Consider the following 17,676-nt stretch of genomic DNA (forward strand, 5'->3'; position numbering starts at 1 on the left):
CTCGTAAAGGCTGAGCCTTTCTGTCCCCTTTTCAGGGTAAAGCTGACTGGCACCCCTTTATTTCACACCCTCAAGACACCATCCAGAGGGTTTCAGAAAGTCATAGGAAACATGGCTGGGGCCTCTCACCTCATGATGGAAGCTTTGGACGTTCCTGCAGGGCCATTTCTGCTGCTTAGCTTCACCATCATGGACAAGACTTTCCAAAACAGGCTTTTGGCAGTGCCGACACCCAAGGTCGGGCTCTCCAGCGCTGGCAATGGGTATTTGCGAGCATTTGTTACCAACTGGCTCAGACCAAAACTCCCTGGGCTGCCGTTACCCACCACAGAGGTGGCGAGCAGATTCTTGTGGGAGAGGGGAAGAGCAGGTCATGGATGGGGCGTGTTTCCTCCTCAGCCCACGTCTTGTCTTGGCCACTCATTTGATCCCCCACTGTAGTTTATTCAGGTCCTCCTCTGGCCAAAATAATTCAAAATCTTTTATCACCTTTCCACGCCAGATCCACTGCGCGTGTTCGGAGACGAAACCGCATCACTGGTCCAAGGTGGATTTCCCAGGAGCAGCACCTCCATCTCAGTTTTACCACCTCCACTCTTTCTCCAAATTACTGTCCTAAGCTCCCTGATGATTTTCGGCTCTGCCTGCTTAATGGCAGAGGCAGAGCAGGAGCTGGCATTAACCTGCTATCAGAGGAAATCAGAGCCTGGGAGCAGAGGAGAGAGTGCCGTGGCTGTCGGGAACCCAGGTGGCCACGTTGTCACCAGCTGAGCTTCGGGTGCAAATTATTGCATGGAGCAGGTTCCTGCTGAAAACATCCCACCAGCCATACGGTTACCCTGGAAAATATCATTGCAATAAAGCTGTGCACGGCGGGATTGCTCGCCAGTGTCTGCCACACGCCCCGGCGCTCCTGCCATCCCCAGGATCCACCGCTGAACCCCAACCCGACTGTTCCGCGAGAAGCAGAAGAGCCCCCAAAGCATCACCTCATGACAAGCTGCTCACTTAAGGATGAGTCAGTTCAGGTCCATGCCAAGAAGTGTGTTCAGCACTTTTGAACACACCCGGTAGGAGGCAATAACTAACACGTATGCGCACACGCCGCACACGCCGCACATGCCACCTCATCTCCTGCAGACCTGGGATTGCCACCTATCGTCACGGTTCAACCCTGGGACAAGAATTCCTCCTTGTTCCCAGCGCTGACAGCCCCACGCTGCATCCCTGCTGCCGGCCCATTGCCTCCCCGTGTTGGGGGGCCCCCAGAGCAGCCCCCCACCACACACAAGCACGTACAGGCCGTGGCTACTGTTTTCCTACTGCCCAGGCAGGTCCTGCAGCAGGGCCCTTTGCTGAGGTGCTGCTGCTGCACCCCGGGTGCCGGTGCCTTGTGACAGATCCTGCAGGAACTGGCCCCAGATATGACCCCCAGGACCGGGAGGGGCTTCTGCGTTGGGAAGGGACCAGCCTTAATAAGGCTATTATTTTTTTGTGGGGGAGATTGGGGAAACTGAGGCAGAGACACCCCCCCAGGCAAGCCCCTCCCCCCCCGGCGCTGCCTCAGTTTCCCTCGGCGCTGCCCCCTCCCCGCTCCGCGCCGTGCAAGGGGCTCCCGGCCCCTTTAAGCCCCCCCCGCCCGGCGGAGGCTCGGCCCCTTTCTCTGACACAGCAGCCGCCGGGGCGAGCCGAGCCGGGAGCCGCGGGGAGCGGGGAGGCTGCGGCCGGGGCCGGGGGCCGGCGCCCACCGCCGCTCCGCCCGCCCCATGGCTCTGCCCGGGGCGCCGGGCGCCCCCCGCCCCGCTCCGCCCGCCCGGCGCCCAGGGGGCGGCCGGCCCTGAGCCCGCACCGCTGCCGCCGGTCGGTCCCGGGGGCACGGGGGAGGCTGCGGGGGTGCGGGCAGCGGGGGCACCGGGGAGGAGGGAGGAGGGGGGGAGGAGGAGGAGGAGGAGGAGGAGGGGGTGATGCGGGCACCGGGGAGGGAGGATGCGAGCAGCCGGGAGGGAGGGTGCGGGGAGCGGGGATGGAAGATGCGGGTACCGACATCCTCCATCCCCGGTGCCCCGGAGGATGCGGGTACCAGGGATGAAGGATGCGAGCAGCGGGGATGGAGGATGCGGGTATGGAAATGTAAGCATGCCAGGACCCCCCCTCCCTGTGCGCACCCCTGAGCTGAGGGGATGCGCCCCCCCCAGCCACATTCCGCCTCCACCCGTGCTGTTTGCCCCCCCCTCGCGGAAAGATGGGGGGGGCATTTGGGGGCAAGGTGGGTTTTTCCCCCTCCTGGGCCAAGGCGGGGTTGGGGCTTGAGCCCGGGAGGAGGATGGCTGTGGGAAGGCCCCTGCGGGGGGAAGAGGCTGCCTGACCCCCCCCTCAAAGCAGAGGAGTCCCCCCGGGACGTGTCCCCCATCCATGGCAAGCTGTCACCTCTGGTAACGTCTCACCCCTTCCAACAGCGACCGAAGGAAAGTGGCCCCCGGACTCCTCTTGTGCCACACAAAACCCTGAGGGAGGAGGAAGAGGAGGAGGAGGAGGGGGAGGAAGTAAGAAAAGAAGAAGGGAAAAAAAAGGACAAGGAAGAGCTTGGAGTGAAGCCAAGGGGGGTCTGGATCGTGACGGTAAGTTCCTGAGCCGCCACGGCTCCCTGGCTGTCACCTATCCACCCATCTGGCTCGGTGAGACCCCACTGTGCCCTGTCTCCAGGTCTCAAACTGGGGGGGGGGGGGGCCGGGAGAGAAAAGGGGGGAGCCAGGAACAGTGCCAGGCTCCATCCTCCCCCCCCTCAACTGGGGGGGAGCACTGTGGGGGTACCTGGGGGCTTGTCTTCATGCTGGGGTTGAGATCAAGGCAAGGCAGGAGTGGGCAGAGCCCACCCCAGCTTTCTGGCTCCAGAAGGGATGGCACTGTCACATTGCCTGTCTGTCTGTCCTTGCAGGAGGGGACTCTGGGCTCCTCAGGACACCTGTGGCCAGCTGGGAGACACCCACCCCCACCACTCAACGCTGGAGCTGGTGACCCCAGAGTGAGGGCCCGACGTGGGGGGCAGCATCACACCCTGGGGACATCCAGCCCCGTGTACCCCTCCCCAGCACTGGGGAGCAGGCAAGGCGTGACCTGCTGGATTTTATCTTCCTGGGACATCCAAGGGACTCTTCCTCCTCCTCCTCCTCCTGCTGGCTTGACCAGGCAGCACTCGCCTCCTTCGCTCACCCCATGGCCACCCCACATCTCCCAACTGCCACCGGCTAAGCCCTCTTTGCAGCACTCCCAGCTCCGCATGCTGCATCCCAACCCTGCTCCCCGCTCCGAACCAGAGCCCCCCGACCTTGCAGGGAGGCAAGCGTGTGGCTGGGACTTTCTTGGAGGCAGGGGAACGTTAAGATGTTGAAAGCTCCCCAGCCGAGAGGGGCTGCGTGGACGCCAGGCCACCCGGCTAGAGGGGAGCAGGATGGACAGAGCTGTTGGGGCCGGGAACCGAGGCCGGTAGGGAAGGATGGACTCCCGGACCTGCCAGGACAGGCAGCCCAGTGACCACCCCAGCAGCAGCAGCAGCAATTGTAGCAGCAGCAAGAGTAATTGTGAAAGGGAAAGGATCCGGAGTCGGATGAAAATGGTGATCGGGCAACTGGAAGGCATCTTACAGGAGCTCAAGGAGGTGGCCAAGGAGCTTCGGGAGGTAGGAAAGCCCTGGGGGGCCATCGCATCCCTGCGCGGGTCGTGGTAGCTGCTGGCCCCAGAGTGGGGTGCCCTGTCCCTGTCCCTCTGCCTGGTTCCTGCCTCCACGGCCAGGCTGGAGGAGCAGAGCCAGCTCAGCACCCGCAACCCATCAGCTCCAGGAGGGACTTGGGGTGGCAGAGCCCAGCTGATATGCAATAGGATTTTCAAAAAGAAAGGGGAGAAAAACATAGACATGGTTTGCAAAATTGCTCTTGACCTTGACACCAGGGTTTGCTTGGGGTCAGGGGGACCGGCCGAGGCATCGTCCCTGTGGGTGCTGGTGGTGGGAGAAGCACCATGGGATCACACACTGGGGCTGGGGGAACTGGTGCCATGGGCACCATGCCACAGTCAGCTCTGCTCTCCTTTGGTGGGCTTGGGACTGTTTTTCAGGCCCCTTTCAAACAAGAGGGGTGGATGGAAAGGGGATGGTGGGTTCCTCTGGCATTGCAGAGAGCACCGAAAATACGGCATCAGCCTTGGGTGTGATAAGGAGGGGGGTCCACATGGTGCAGAGGGGGCCAAAGCGAAAGTATATATTTATATACACACATATAAAGTGTGGTTGGAGTTTCGTTCCAGTGCAGAGGATGGCAGAGTTGGTTTGGTGGGGAATTTGATATCTCTGTGACTCAAGTGTTTGGGCCACACATCTCCAAGGTAGGGGGCAAGGGAACCTGGCTGGGGCTGGTAATTTAGGACATCTCTGCAGGTGGTGGGAGAAGTGATGGGTGGGAAGAGCATGGTTGCCTTGAGTGCAGTGCGGCAGCTCGCTTTTGCAATAGGGCAGGAGGGCATTTGCGTCCTTTCCGTGGCCTGAGCTGAGCATGGAGTTCTATCCAGAGCCACGTGAAACCTTGTCTGCCCCCAGGAAGGGCAGAATTCAGCGGAGGTTTTGCCACGGGGCCACCATGGAGCAGCTCCGCATGGGTCGGTGACATTTGCCTGCCGAGAGTGCTGATGCAGGGGGACCAACGTCATCCTCAGTGCAGACACGGCAGTGGTCAGGGAGGTGACATCTTCTAGCCTGAAGCATCCCTTGGGATGCTGTGTCCTCCTTTGGGATGGCTCTGCTCTATCTGGGAGATTTTAGGGGGGCCATCCCACCGGGAAAGCCAGCACCAGGCAGATGCCACGTCCTGCCACACTGCCCCACTGGGTTCCCGCAAGGGCGCAACCTGATGGTGGCATCCCTAGAGATTTTCCTTTCTCTCATGGCCTTGCCGGTCTTTCCTGCAGCAGAAAACAAACCTGGCCACCCAAAGCAAAAAGCCCCCCCCGATTCCTGCAACGCCAATGGGGGAGCCCAAAACCCCTTTGAAAAATCTCTGCTGGATTAAATAGTCATAATGGTAATAATCAGGAGGCAGAGCTATTTTCCGTTTAGCCCAAGATCACTTCGTGCTCCTCCAGGAGCCTAAAGAGGGCTTTAAAATGAGGATGATGGCAATTGTCCCCCTTTATTGGGCCCATGGATTTAAGGCCAGGTGGGACCACTACGAGCATCCCTTCTGCCGAGGATGTGGAGGGATAAGGAGGACTGGGATGGGGTAAATCTCTGACCGTTTCACAGAGAAGGCTGGGTTGTTCTTTCCAGCAAGCTTCAGGTGGCTCTACAAGGTCCCTGTCCAGGTCCAGCTCTTGAGGCCAGAAGGACCCTGAGCATCCCTGCAGCATCCTTGGTAAGCTGCCCAAGTCAAGCTCTACCAGTGTGTCTCAGAGCAGAGAAGAGGAGCAAGTGGCCTGAGGGCACAGGGGAGGGGTAAAGGGCTCCTGGCATTCCCTGGGGACGGGTTTTGGGAAGCAGGTTCAAAAGAGGAGTAATAACTTTGGAAGGTGGAAGGGCTGAGCTGGGCACAGCAGGACCCTGTGCCTTGAGGAGCAGAGGGTGGCCAGAGGACACCCATCCTCTGCCCCTCACCCTAGGGAGACCCTGCTCTTGTGCCAGGGAGGGAGTCCATGCCCCATGAGATGGTGAGACCCCCACCGTCAGCTGGGTCCTAAACTTCGACCCTTCTCAACAACTCCTACAACATACCCGTCTAACTTTGCAGCAATTAGTTGAATTTATACAAAACGGTGTAGAACTCAGTACAAGAGCAGGCTCCAGAGCTAAAATGCTGCTCCAACCGGGCTAAACTAGGCTCCAGAGACTCCAAAGAAAGAGAGGTCCAGTTTTCCCCAAACCAGGGACGTTGGGTGTTAGAGGCTTTGCAAATTCAACTCCTTGTCCTCTGGACCCCTCAGAGCAAGCTCGATGGGAGCACGTTATGCATAACTCTCTTTCAAACCCACCCGGAAAAGAATGTAGCAGACACCAGGCTGGCAAATCGTAAGCTTTAGGATATCGGTGAAAGAGAAGTAAAAAAAATAATCCCTTGTGGCAGTCTGCCTTGCACGTGGTGGTGCTTTTCCTTGGCTGGAAGTGCGGGCTGGGACATGGGGACAAGGCTGGCTCAGGCAGCCCTAGGCAGGGACTGACGGCCCCGAGCTTAGGTGGGATCATGGGTGGGGGTACGAGGTGGGGCTGCTTGGGGCCATTGATGCCCTTCAGTGCCACCAGGGCCCTGGCACTTGTGATGTTGGTGTATTCTCCAGTGGAGCCACCACGGGGGCTTTGGAAATGTCCATCCCTGCGGCCGTCTCCTCTGCTTGGGGCTTTGCCAGTGAGTTGCGGCATGAGGTTGGATGTGCTCAGGGAGGACAGTGGTGGGCCCGATCCTGCTGTGTCAGACACACCCATGGAGCTGGAAGACCTTCACAGGATAATGCTGGAGGGCACTGGGTGATGCTGGACCTGCTCCTTCCAGGTTCTGCTTGCAAGAGGAGCTGGGTACTGGGACTTTACAGGTCTGGAAGAAGGAGACAGGTTATAACCACCCTGACAAAAATAACCCCCAAAGCCATCAAAATCCCTGTGCAGGCACAAGGGCTTTCACCCAGGGATCATTCCTGCTCCAAAACCAGTCACCAGCTCCAAGCGCAGCCGGCTCTAGCTCACATAAGGCTTTTCTCTCCATGTTGTCCCTGCTCCAGCAGAGATTTTGAGTCCCTGACTCAGCCGGGATTGCAGGATGCTCAGGGGGGTGGTTTCAGTGGGGGACCCCAGGGCATTCCAGCTCTGCTGGCCCATCCCTGGGGATGTGACATGGGAGCAGACCCTGGTTCAGGCTCCATCCCTGGCTCCCTGGAGCAGTTCCCACCTGAAGGCTGTCATTCCAGATGTCCGTTTGATTCAGGATGCTGTTTTACCAGTTTCTCTGCTCCCACTCTCCCTCCCTCCCTCTTTCCCTTTTGTGTATATAATTATTCCCCAGCACTCCAAGACAGGGCTGTATTATGTGAGGGGAAAATGATTATTAAAATCTTTGATTGAAATCACACACTGGAAGTAGAAATCAGGCAGGAGGTAGGCAGGGAAGGCGCTTCCGCCAAGCGCTTGCCACGCTGCCTGCCCTCCCACGCGCCTCCTGCCAACCCTGCCCTCTTCCCAGGGATAAGGATAATGCCACAGGGAAGAAAATACCCCAGGAGATCTTGGCCATCTCACTGCAAGGCTGAGCTCCTTCCCAACCTTGTGTGGGATTAGTGCTGGGGGTCAGAAACCATCCATGGGTTATATTCGGAGGTGGGAAACAAACACAAGTATCTGTGCAAGTGTCCCTATGTGCAAACCCTCCAAAATCCCACGGGAAGGGTCCTATCGCCCCTGCATTTCCTGACATGGGAGCAGTGGGGTCCCACCACCAAGGGAAGCAGCACCGAGGGGTCCCCTCCAAGCCTTAGGCAGGAATAAAATCCTCCCTGCAATCCTTTATGATTATAAATACCTTAATAATGTTGTAATCAATAGGTGATTAGCTGGGAACGCTTGGGAAAGTTCACGGCGAGAAGGCAGCTTATTATTCTAATAATAACATGTTTTAGAGATCTGTGCGATGATTTTGAACTATTTAGCAGCTGATGATCTAGCAAATGATCCCGAGATCCACGGCACGCTCATTTATAAGCATCAGCTCAGGGAAGAGAGGCCCCTGTAACCCAGCTTCACTTTGCAAGCTCTAATTAATCATTTATTCCTTATTAAATATTTACTCACCTTGCCTGTGCTGGGAAATGGTTTGGGAGATGCAGGAAGGTCCCTGCTCCCGGAGTGTTTGGCTGTGGGGTTGTGGGGTGGCTCTTTTCCCCCATGGAGGGAGGAACTGATGTTCAAGGAAATGGTGTCAAATGCCTTCGGGATGATTTGATGCTTTGGGAATAGGGTTGGGGATTTTTTGCATGGGCTACATGGTCCCGTTGCACATCCCCTCCGTGCATGAGCTGGTAGCAAAGCACAGCGCAGGGCCAGGCGGGTCAGATCCAGCAGCTGCCTAACATGGGAAAATCCCTGGACCCCAACATGTGCTGCTGCAGGTGCGCAGCGGGGCGCTGGGGATCCAGCCAGCAGCTGAGGGAATGTCGGGTCTGGGGAGGATGCACGAAAATCCTCACTCTTCTCCCAACCCGGCTGGGGATGAGATGTTTGGCTCTGGGTGGAGAAAACAGTTGCATCTTGCAGGAGGGCAGCTGAGGGGACACACACTGGTTTCCCTCCAACATTGAGGCAAAGACAACCCTAGGCAGCGCAGTGCCCCATCCCCCCACTTTGATCTTCCCCCCCTCGGCCCCCCCTTCACCCAACAGTACCTGCCCCGAGCACCGAGCACCGATCCGCTTCGCCCATCTGCTTCAAAGGCCGCGCTGGGATGAAGGGGCTGTTAGATTGCACCACTTTGATCCCAGCATCTTCCAGCTCCTTCCCCAGCCTCGGGAATATGCATTACCAATTACTGGCCACGAAGCCTTTGATGTCCCCATCCTTCGCCTCTCCAGCATCTTCTCGAGCTTCCAGGAGGTTTCACTCCTCGATAGGAAACAGCATGGCCAAAATGTGGAATCTGGAGCCACCAATCCCAACCCGGAGCCAGGGATCTCAGTGCTTCATTTGCAGCCAATAACCAAAAATCTCATTAAAAAACAACGATGTTCCAGATGTTCAACATCTGCCTTAGCTGGGGAGGTAAACATCTAATTTGGGGCACCCAGGCTTTTATCTGAAAAGCTTCTGGCTGCCAGCAAACTCCATGGGTGTGGGTGACCATCTGCGGAGCAAGGGGAGCACCCAGCACTCCCAGCTGGGCTGAATGGTGGGAGCTGGTTTTTCAGGTGGGGGTGAACTGGTCAGTACCGTGGTTTAGCACATCCTTGCTCAGTGCCCACGTGGATGTGGGCCCATCCCACTGCATCACTTCAGTTCATCCACTGGCTGCTCAAAGCTCATCCCTTCAGGCAAGAGCTGAGAACCCTTGGCCACCCAGCGCTTGCTTTCAGGGCACCTGGGCACAGCAGGATGAGGCCCCTCAGTGACACCACACACGAGGTCAAGGGGAATTATTTTTGCTCCCTGTTTCCCTGCTGCCAGGTATTCCTGGTTTGAGCAGTGATGCTCTGCTGTCACCAAAAAGGTGGCTCTTCGCACCAGGGTCAGACCTAAAGGTGAGGGAGGATGGGGACACGTCCTCTCTTGGTCACCCCTGTGGCACCTCCAGCACATGCTGAGGACACCCCAACCCTCCTCACCTGCTTATAGAGGGACAGAGCCATCCCCAGTTCATGGGAATGATGATGGCAGCATCACCCCACACCACCCGATCCCAGGTCTGGTCCATCCCTCCCACTCTTACCCCGGCTCCCTCTGCCAGCAGTGATGGCCTCAGCTAAAAAAAGCTTTGACAACCTGCCTCGGGAAAGAAAAAAGTCCAAATCCTACTTTACATTGAAATCCTCAGCGGGTACCAAATGTCACATAGGTATTTAACACCCCATCATCCCCCCGCACCACCACCACCCGTTTAAAATAGAAAGCATTCCTAAAAATAGCCCGGAGGGAGCCACCGCTGATGTGACACTAATCCCCATGTGCTGCGATGGGGACGAGGACCGGGATGGGGATGTGCCTCCTGCTGGCACCAAGCAAGCCCAAACTGCAGCAGGTCCCTTTAATGAGGATGAGGGAGAAGAAGAGCAGGGACCCTGGGTGACAGAGACCCAACTTGAAGGCCAGGGAAATGCTGGCCCTGAACCCTGTGCTGTAATCACCGAGCCTTTGTGAAAACAGAGGTGATCTCATTTTAGCTGAGGGTTTCAGCAGAATCATTTGCTGCCTTATTAAAAAATAATAATAGCCGGGTGTTTCCCAAAGACAGCTCTTTTCCTACCCTTTTTCCTAATTCTTTCTTGTCACTGAGAAAGAAGAGCTCACATCTTATTTTTTCCTCTTTTCCTTGAGTTCTGCCCTTTCTCCCCAGCCAAAGAAAGAAAAAAAAAAAAAGAAAAAAAGAAAAAGTGGGGGGGAGGGGGTGTCTGGTGGTGCATTAGGAGCAGACAAAAGCATTTTTTCTAATTTCAAGACTTTCTCACGGATGCTGATGCAGATGCTTCCAGCTCACCTTCTGCACCCTTCAAAGCCAAAGCTCAAAGGATGGATGGGTCCCTGCCCACCCTCCCTGGAGGCCTCACGTGGGCAGAGAAGCAGGAGCAATAAGCAGGAGATCATGGGCAAGGAGCTTAGGCAAAGCCCATTGCCTTCTGCTGCCTGAGGTGAGAAGCGCCCAGCTCACCATCCCTGGCACTCCTCTGGGGACCCAAAGTCCCTCCAGGAGACAGGGACACAACGTAGGCACAAGGTCTATCCTGCAAGCAGGACCAGAGCTGGGCTTCAAGGGGTCCATCCAGAGACAAACAGCCCGGGGGGGTGGGGGGGGGTGGGGGGGGGGTGGGGCACCGCATGGAGCTAGGGACACACTGTCAGGCAGCACAACTCAGAAAGCAGCTTGCATCTCAGGACTGAGCTGATATGGGCTCCTGGGCCATGGGTGGGGTGGGGGTCCCAGGTGGGGCTGATCAGGGCTGTTAAGCTGTATTCGTGTCCATCCCTGTCTGCTCAGGTCTGATGGTGGGAGCACTCGTTTCTCATTCAGCTCTTTTTCTCTGGAAAGTTGTTTTTTGTAGTTAACGTGTCCAACATGCTCCTGGGCAGCAATCCCCAGCCCTTCCACCTGCATTTTCCTGGTGACACGATCTGGTCCCATCTCAGAAAGGGTCTCCTCATTCACAGGTGTCCCTGGTTGCTCTGCTCCATGTTTGCATTGGGCAGCAAGTGTGCACATCCAACCCCACCACCCTCACCCAAATCCCATCAGACCCCTGTGCCCCTTGGAGTTGTGCCCCCATGGAGGTGACGCTATTTTGTCCTCCAGAGTTGCCCATCCTGATTGTCCCCAAGTTGTCACACAGCATTTGGTGGCCCAAGAAATGGTCCTGTCTGCAGCCAGAGCCTGGAGATGTCCCACAGGGATCTGCAGCTGATTTAAAAAGGAGGGTGCTGAGTGCCTGTGGCTGGAACCCCCTCAACAAGCAAGTGGGGGTTGGGGTCCCTCATCCTTGGTGTTGTCTCCTCAGGAGCTTGGCAGGAGAGCTGGATGGGCAGGGTTGTCAAAGAAGTGAAATTTGGAGCTTGGAGCTTGGATATGGGAATTTTATTAAAATTAGGACAGCAGAATGTAACAGAGCAACTTTGGCTGCTGGCAGCATAATCATCCCCGCGGGCTCCTGGTTTCAGATGCCCAGACACACTAAATTACCCTTAACTCTGCCCACGCGTCCTCACCCACAAGGGCTTTGTGAGGAGCCTGCTCTGCTGAGCTCTAGTTTATGGTGCCTTTAGTGATTTATAGCGGTGACCCACACCTCTGCACACCAGCATCCAGCAAAGGGATGCAGAGACCAAGGGCAACCCAGCACCGTGACAGCAGCTTTGAAGTGCCCCCCCTCGGTCACCCCATAAGGATGGGATGAGGTGTCCGGGCCTGAGGACTCAGTTTCCCCCAACAAAATGGAACTCAAAAAAATGGAGTTCTAGAATAACAGCAGCATAAAAATGACAGAGAAGTGCCGTGCTTAATTATGCTCGGTGGCTGAGGAGGTCCAGCACCCGTTGATGACCCGTGGGACTGGTGGAGATATGGCAGGTCTTTCCAGTGGCATGAGGAGAAGGGAAGGAAACATGTCTGGCAGGATGTTGCCCATTGATTTTTCTTCTCTCCCTCGTTTTGGGAAATTTGTGGCCGATTTCCACGAGGAAAGGACATGTGGAAGAGCAGTGGAAGGAAAAACAGGTAGAAAATGGCAATAATGAAAAATAACCAGGAAAAACCATTTATGCATGGAAAAACCACCTGGAAACAAACAAGCAAAGGGGAGATTTTTGCTCCCAAATGCTCTATGTGCAGGATGCGGGGGCCAGGGGGAGGTGGAAAGGACACAGCCCCGGGGTGCCACAGGCACCCATGGCCACAGATGCCCATGTTGAGGCGGGGGGGAGTGGCACAAAATGCATCAGTTGTACAAGGGGTATTGAGGGGTTCCCCATAGCCCCCCCCCGCCCCGTGTCTGCCGCTGCCCACCTCCTGCTTGGCAGCACCGGGGACGGTCAGGCCCTCTGCCAGCTCCCCCAGAGAGGGGGGGAGGCAAGCCAGCAACCCTGCCAAAAATACACACTTCCAACTGCTGCGGAGTTGAATTTTTGCATCGTGCTCTGCCTCCCACATAAAATAAAGCCACACACACCCCCGCACACGTATATACACGCAGAAACATCAGCCAAGAAATACCACAGGGAAACAGTGATGACTCCAGCTGGATGCCACAGCAATGGGTGCTTGGGTGGGATTGGGGTACCCTGGGCAGGATTAGTGCTGTGCTTGGTGCTGGGCAGCTGTTTTGCTGGATGGGATTAAAGACTTGAAGGTGGGTGATGAGCCTCTTGGATCTGAAACCTCAGCAAGGTCATTAGAAGTAGAACATAGGAGGAAGGAGACCCTTCCTCCCTTCCTTCCACCCCTGCCAGTGGCTTGAACATCAGCTAGGACATTACATTTCTTATTTTTAACTTTTTTAAGGGCTTGTTTTATTCATGCTCCATGTGGTGTCCATCCCCTGCAGTGTGCCGGGGCCATGACCCTGTCCCCAAGCCACCCCGGGTCTTGACATACTCAACACTTTGGAGGAGATGAAGGATTGGGGACCAAGCCCATCAGCATCCCAGTCAGGGCAAAGATGTCCCCACAGACCCTGCACCTGCTTGTGTAGTTTGTCCCATGACCACGGGACATTTTCCACCCCCTGCCTCAGTTTACCCACCTGTGGAGCTGCCTTTTCCAGGGGGAGGAGGTGGCGGTTGATGGTGGGTCCCCATGGCCAAGTGCAAGGGACCAAAGGACACCATGTGCATGGGGATTTGGGGTGGCATTCATGGCCCCAGGGGACAAGGCAGACCCCAGGGCCACCCTGGGGAAGGCCCATCCTGCTGCATCGAGCACCCAGGGGCACCCAAGGCTTCACCACCTGCTTGGGACCTGTGGGTGCCGTGCCGCCGGGTGGGCTTTTGCCCCTGCCAAGGGGCTGCCAGAGCAGTTCCGTTGAGCCGAGCCCTCCCAGCTCATCACACTGGTAGTGCTGGGGGAAGTGGCAGTTATTTAGGGATGTGGTGTTATTGCGGAGCAAAAGCAGGAGAGCCCTGCCCAGCAGCTCCTCTGCCCGTCCATCCATCCGTCTGCCCGCAGGTGGTGAGCCAGATCGACCGGCTGACCTCCGACTTCGAGTTCGAGCTGGAGCCGGACGACTGGACAACGGCAACGGCCAGCAGCACCTCCAGCAGCGAGAAGGGGGGGGGCACCTTTGAGCTGGGACCCCTCGATTTCACCACCTCCGACATCCTCTCCGACAGCTGGGAATTCTGCTCCTTCCTGGATGCTTCCACCCCCTCCGACCCAGGCGATGGTCCCGAGCCCCACCGGCCGCAGCCGCAGCCCCCACCAGCTCGCCAGCTGGATTACCGGCTGATGAACGGGGGGATCCCCATCACCAACGGTCCCCGGGGAGGGGGGACCCCTGATTCATCCAGCGAGGAAGCCTTCAGCGCGCCGGCCAGCCAGAAGGTCTCACATCACCGGCCGGCTGGCACGCGGGAACGGGTCCGGTTCAGCGACAAGGTGCTTTACCACGCTCTGTGCTGCGATGACGACCGGGACGGTGACAGCACGGCATCCCCCGGGGATGATGGCCCTGAGGAGCCCGGGCGTAAGGTGCTGGCGGGGCCATCCTCAAAGCATCCTTCCATGAGTGGCGGTGGGGGGGGCGGGGGCGGACCCCCAGCACGGCGGCTGATGAGGAACAGCAGCACCCAGACCGTAGCCGATAAAAGCACCCAGACGGTGCTGCCTTATATCCCGGCCAAGCAGAAAATTAAAAATAAAAACTGACGCTGGCTCCACCACACGGATTTGGGGAGGGTGGGTGGATGGGGGGATTCCTGGGGAGGGACAGAAAAGAAAATATATAAATATATATAAATATATATTTAAATAAATCAATACTAATAATAAAATCAACATGAAAAGGTGGCAAGAAGACAAATGTCCGAACTACCTACCCGTCATTTTTGAGGCTCAGGGAATTTTAAACTGGCTTTTTTTTTTTTTTTTTTTTTTGTGGACAGACGCTTCAGATCAATAAACCGTCCATCATGGAGAAATAATAATAACATATATATATTATATGTATATATGTACCAATAGAGGGAAGCCTATATGAAGGGGAGAACCAGTGCCTCTGAGGTTGTGGCTGGGAGATGGATGGGGACATGGGGATGCTGGAGAGGGGAGGTGGCTGGACCAGACAGGACAAATGTCCCTCCCTGGGACATTTGATTCCTGTTTGGCTTAAAAAGATCTGGTGTGATCTGGTTTGTCATATCTGATGTCTGAGTGGAGCGGGGATGTCACCAGGATTGTCACTCCCTTGGCCAGCATGTGGCCCCTGAGGGCTGGAGAGGGGCTTGGAGGGAGCCAAAGCACACCAGTGCCAAGGAGCTGGGGTGGGGACCTGCTCCCACCCCCCAGTTTCCAACCTTTATACCAGGTCCAGGGGAAACATTAGTGACCTCCAAGTCTTGCAATCACCTTAAAATGATGCAGGAAATGTCTCCAGCTTTTCTGTAGGTACCCACATCTGGTTTTGCGTTTCAAAAGCCTCAGCCCCGATTTGGGTGTAAAAAAAAATTAAGGAATCTGAACCTCCAAATCCACCCTTGGCATTTTTGCAGCTTCCAGGTTTTGCCGAAGCCTTCAGCATCCAAAGGGGTTGGTGCAGCACCTGGTCCTGGAGGCAAACACCCCTGTGTCCTCCCCATCGGCTTTTCTTCCCACAGAGATGCATTTGCACCGCCAGCCCCCAAGCATCCCTGGCATGACAGTGTGTTTTTCCAAGCCTGGCAGCCAAACAACACCGCCTTGACTCCTTTATTTTCAATCCAGGTCAGAGATGCTCTGTTTCAAGCCTTTTCCCACAGTCACCCTGAGTGCCCGCCCGGAGGCAGGACCCTTGCTGCCTCCCAGCATCACTACCATGGGCAAGGGATGCTCATGAAAAAATTCCCACCAAAGAGGAAGTGGCAGTGATCAAAACACTCTGAATCCAACCCAAATCATAGTAGGAGAAAAGTCTTTCACCCAAATCATGGGTGAATTAATTTTTTTTTTTTTTTTTTTTTTTTTTTTAGTTTTTAGGACCCAAGGGACATGGCATCACCTGGGTGATCAGCGTAGGATTCCACCATGTGCAGAGCCTGGGAGGGTTCAGTGCTTCTGATCCAGACAGCATCCATCCGGGTCCCCACTGCGATAACCCAGCTCTGGACAAAGCTGGGAGAAGGAAGAGCTCTGCAGAAGGGACTATGGGGGGGGAAGATGGTGTTGATGATGCTGATGCATCATCTTCCTCTGCATCTCTCCCTACCCCAAGGCTGGGACCCCAAGGGGAGCACCAACCCCTGGTTTTTCACAAGGGATGGGATGTCCCCATCCCACATCCCAAAGAGGGGACAGCCAGACTCACCCAGTACCAGCACTGAGGGATGTGGGATGGGACAACTCCTCTCCACTCCCTCCATTACCCTGCATGTCAACAGCTGGTTATTATTTATTTTTATGAGCTTTTTACAGCCTGGCCCCATTGTAAAAGCATGATTAATAGATGTAGCTTTGTTCCTTAATAACTCCTCCCAAAGGGTGCCAGGAAGAGCACAAAGCAAAAATTCAGAGCAGCGGGAGCTGCATGAGGAGATGCTTTTCAGCTGATCCGGATTTGGGGCACCTGCAATGCCTGCAGCCCCAGAATGAACTGCAAAAGCAGCCAGAGGGAAAACTGAGGCACGGCTTGGGGATGCAAAGCTCCGGCTCCTGCACAGCTCAGGGCAAAGCCGCTCACCTTGGGGCCAGGGATTTAAAGCCAATTGCTGTAGCCAGGGCCATACGGACAAGGGGTAATAGCTTCTTCCCTCACATTTCTATTAAGAATGAGTTTACAGCCGTGCGAGCTTTATTTCCTGCTCTCCGATAAATCCAAGTGGCGGCAGCAGTAAGCACTGTATGAACCTTGCGGGCCCACGGATAGAAAACCTCCATAAACCAGGGGTAAACAGAGATGGGGGCAATTCCTCCACTCCCCTCTGCTCAGGGTAAGGGGTAATAAACCCCAGCACTGATATATGGAGAACCACGGATGCTGCCCTTGCTGCTCCTCCGCACACCCAGAGGGGTTTTGCTATTATTATTTAGGGGGAAAATCTGCTGGTTTGGGGTTTTTTTAGTGTAAAATTCAAGAGGATGGGAATAATTATTGACACAAATACAGAGAAACCCTTCATACTAGTAAAAGCGGCTTTGTTACATCAGTAACAAAGTTATTAATTATGTTATTAATTGTACCACCAACGGAATTATTAATGATGTTGAATTAATGGATTTTGTTCTTGCAGGGACAAGATCCAGCTCATCAGGGTTAGCCCACGGCTGCGGGGAGGGTGATGGGGAATAGAGCTGGAGCTGGCCTGGGAAAGCACCTCATCTTTCTCTTGACATTATGTAGTGAAAAATTAACAAGGCTTTCCCCCACAGCATCCCAGCAATGTCCCTGTCCCCCCGCCCCAAACCCCTCTCTGGACCCCAAAACCTGTTTAGCAACACCTGGAGTGGCAACCAGAGAGCCACCAGAGCTGGCAGAGGGCTTGTGTTTCCTCCAAGAAGCAATTAAAAGAAACCATCAGCAAATAAAAAGAGGACACAGCCCTGCCAGCAGCCCAGAACGGCTGGTGCCTCTGCCACGCACCCTGCTGATCTTTGGCTGGGAAGGATGCTCAGCGGCTGCTCCGGCCGGGGCCAGGGTTCGTGAGGTTTAAAGCAGAATTTTGACTTCACATTCGAATCCTCCAGCTCTTACCCTCCCCACAGCTCCTGTTTGAGTTGACCTGAATTACAAGAGGCTCTGCTGGGGTCTGTGTTTTGAAGAAACTCCTCCGAGCTCACCCAATCCCTCTGGCTCACTAAATCCAGCTGGGAAGTTTCCCCCCAGATGAAGACATCTTGCTACATCTTGCTTCATCGAGGGCTGAAAATAGACCCCGAGTGCCTGGAGACTTCACTTCTGAGCTCGCTGACATGAAAGGCAGCCATCAAAGTGGGTAACGGGATATTATCCAGCCTAAGGAAAAGCTCTGGCTCCAGGTCGGGCTTTGGGAAGACCAGTTCTGCAGGGGATGGGATGTGCTCAGGAGCCCAAACTGCACCTGCAGGTCGCTGTGCCCCCCCCCCCCCCAGCTGCCCCAGGAAGCCAAAATCCATGTCCCCATACACAGATGCATCTTCTTTGCTCAAATCTATTACAATCTGCTCCCAGAGGACTGCGGCAACCTCTCCCCCCGCAGAGATGGGCTTTATTTCACATAGCCCTGGCTCAGACCAGGCTACAACCAGCCCCCTTGTAGCTCATCAGCCAGTAAAAGCATCCCTGGGCTTTGGT

The 17,676-nt window shown here is 55.7% G+C and overlaps 1 protein-coding gene across 1 annotated transcript; it reads left to right on the forward strand.

The window, feature by feature from the left end:
• The first annotated feature begins 1,685 nt into the window (after positions 1 to 1,685).
• On the forward strand, positions 1,686 to 14,198 carry INSYN1 (inhibitory synaptic factor 1). Its single transcript, XM_055793885.1, has 4 exons — positions 1,686 to 1,860; positions 2,457 to 2,618; positions 2,936 to 3,676; positions 13,383 to 14,198. The coding sequence occupies exons 3-4, from the start codon at positions 3,494 to 3,496 to the stop codon at positions 14,079 to 14,081; spliced, it is 882 nt and encodes a 293-aa protein (XP_055649860.1). The 5' UTR covers positions 1,686 to 1,860; positions 2,457 to 2,618; positions 2,936 to 3,493; the 3' UTR covers positions 14,082 to 14,198.
• Positions 14,199 to 17,676: the final 3,478 nt, after the last annotated feature.

Source organism: Falco peregrinus, chromosome 1, assembly GCF_023634155.1.
Source record: "Falco peregrinus isolate bFalPer1 chromosome 1, bFalPer1.pri, whole genome shotgun sequence".
Classification (NCBI taxonomy): Eukaryota; Metazoa; Chordata; class Aves; order Falconiformes; family Falconidae; genus Falco; species Falco peregrinus.

Bases quoted from the DNA above. Each gene is read 5' to 3' on its own strand.
- INSYN1 (XM_055793885.1), top strand. From the start codon at position 3,494: ATGGACTCCCGGACCTGCCAGGACAGGCAGCCCAGTGACCACCCCAGC. The intron at 3,677-13,382 runs GTAGGAAAGCCC...GTCTGCCCGCAG, and splicing joins TGGCCAAGGAGCTTCGGGAG to GTGGTGAGCCAGATCGACCG.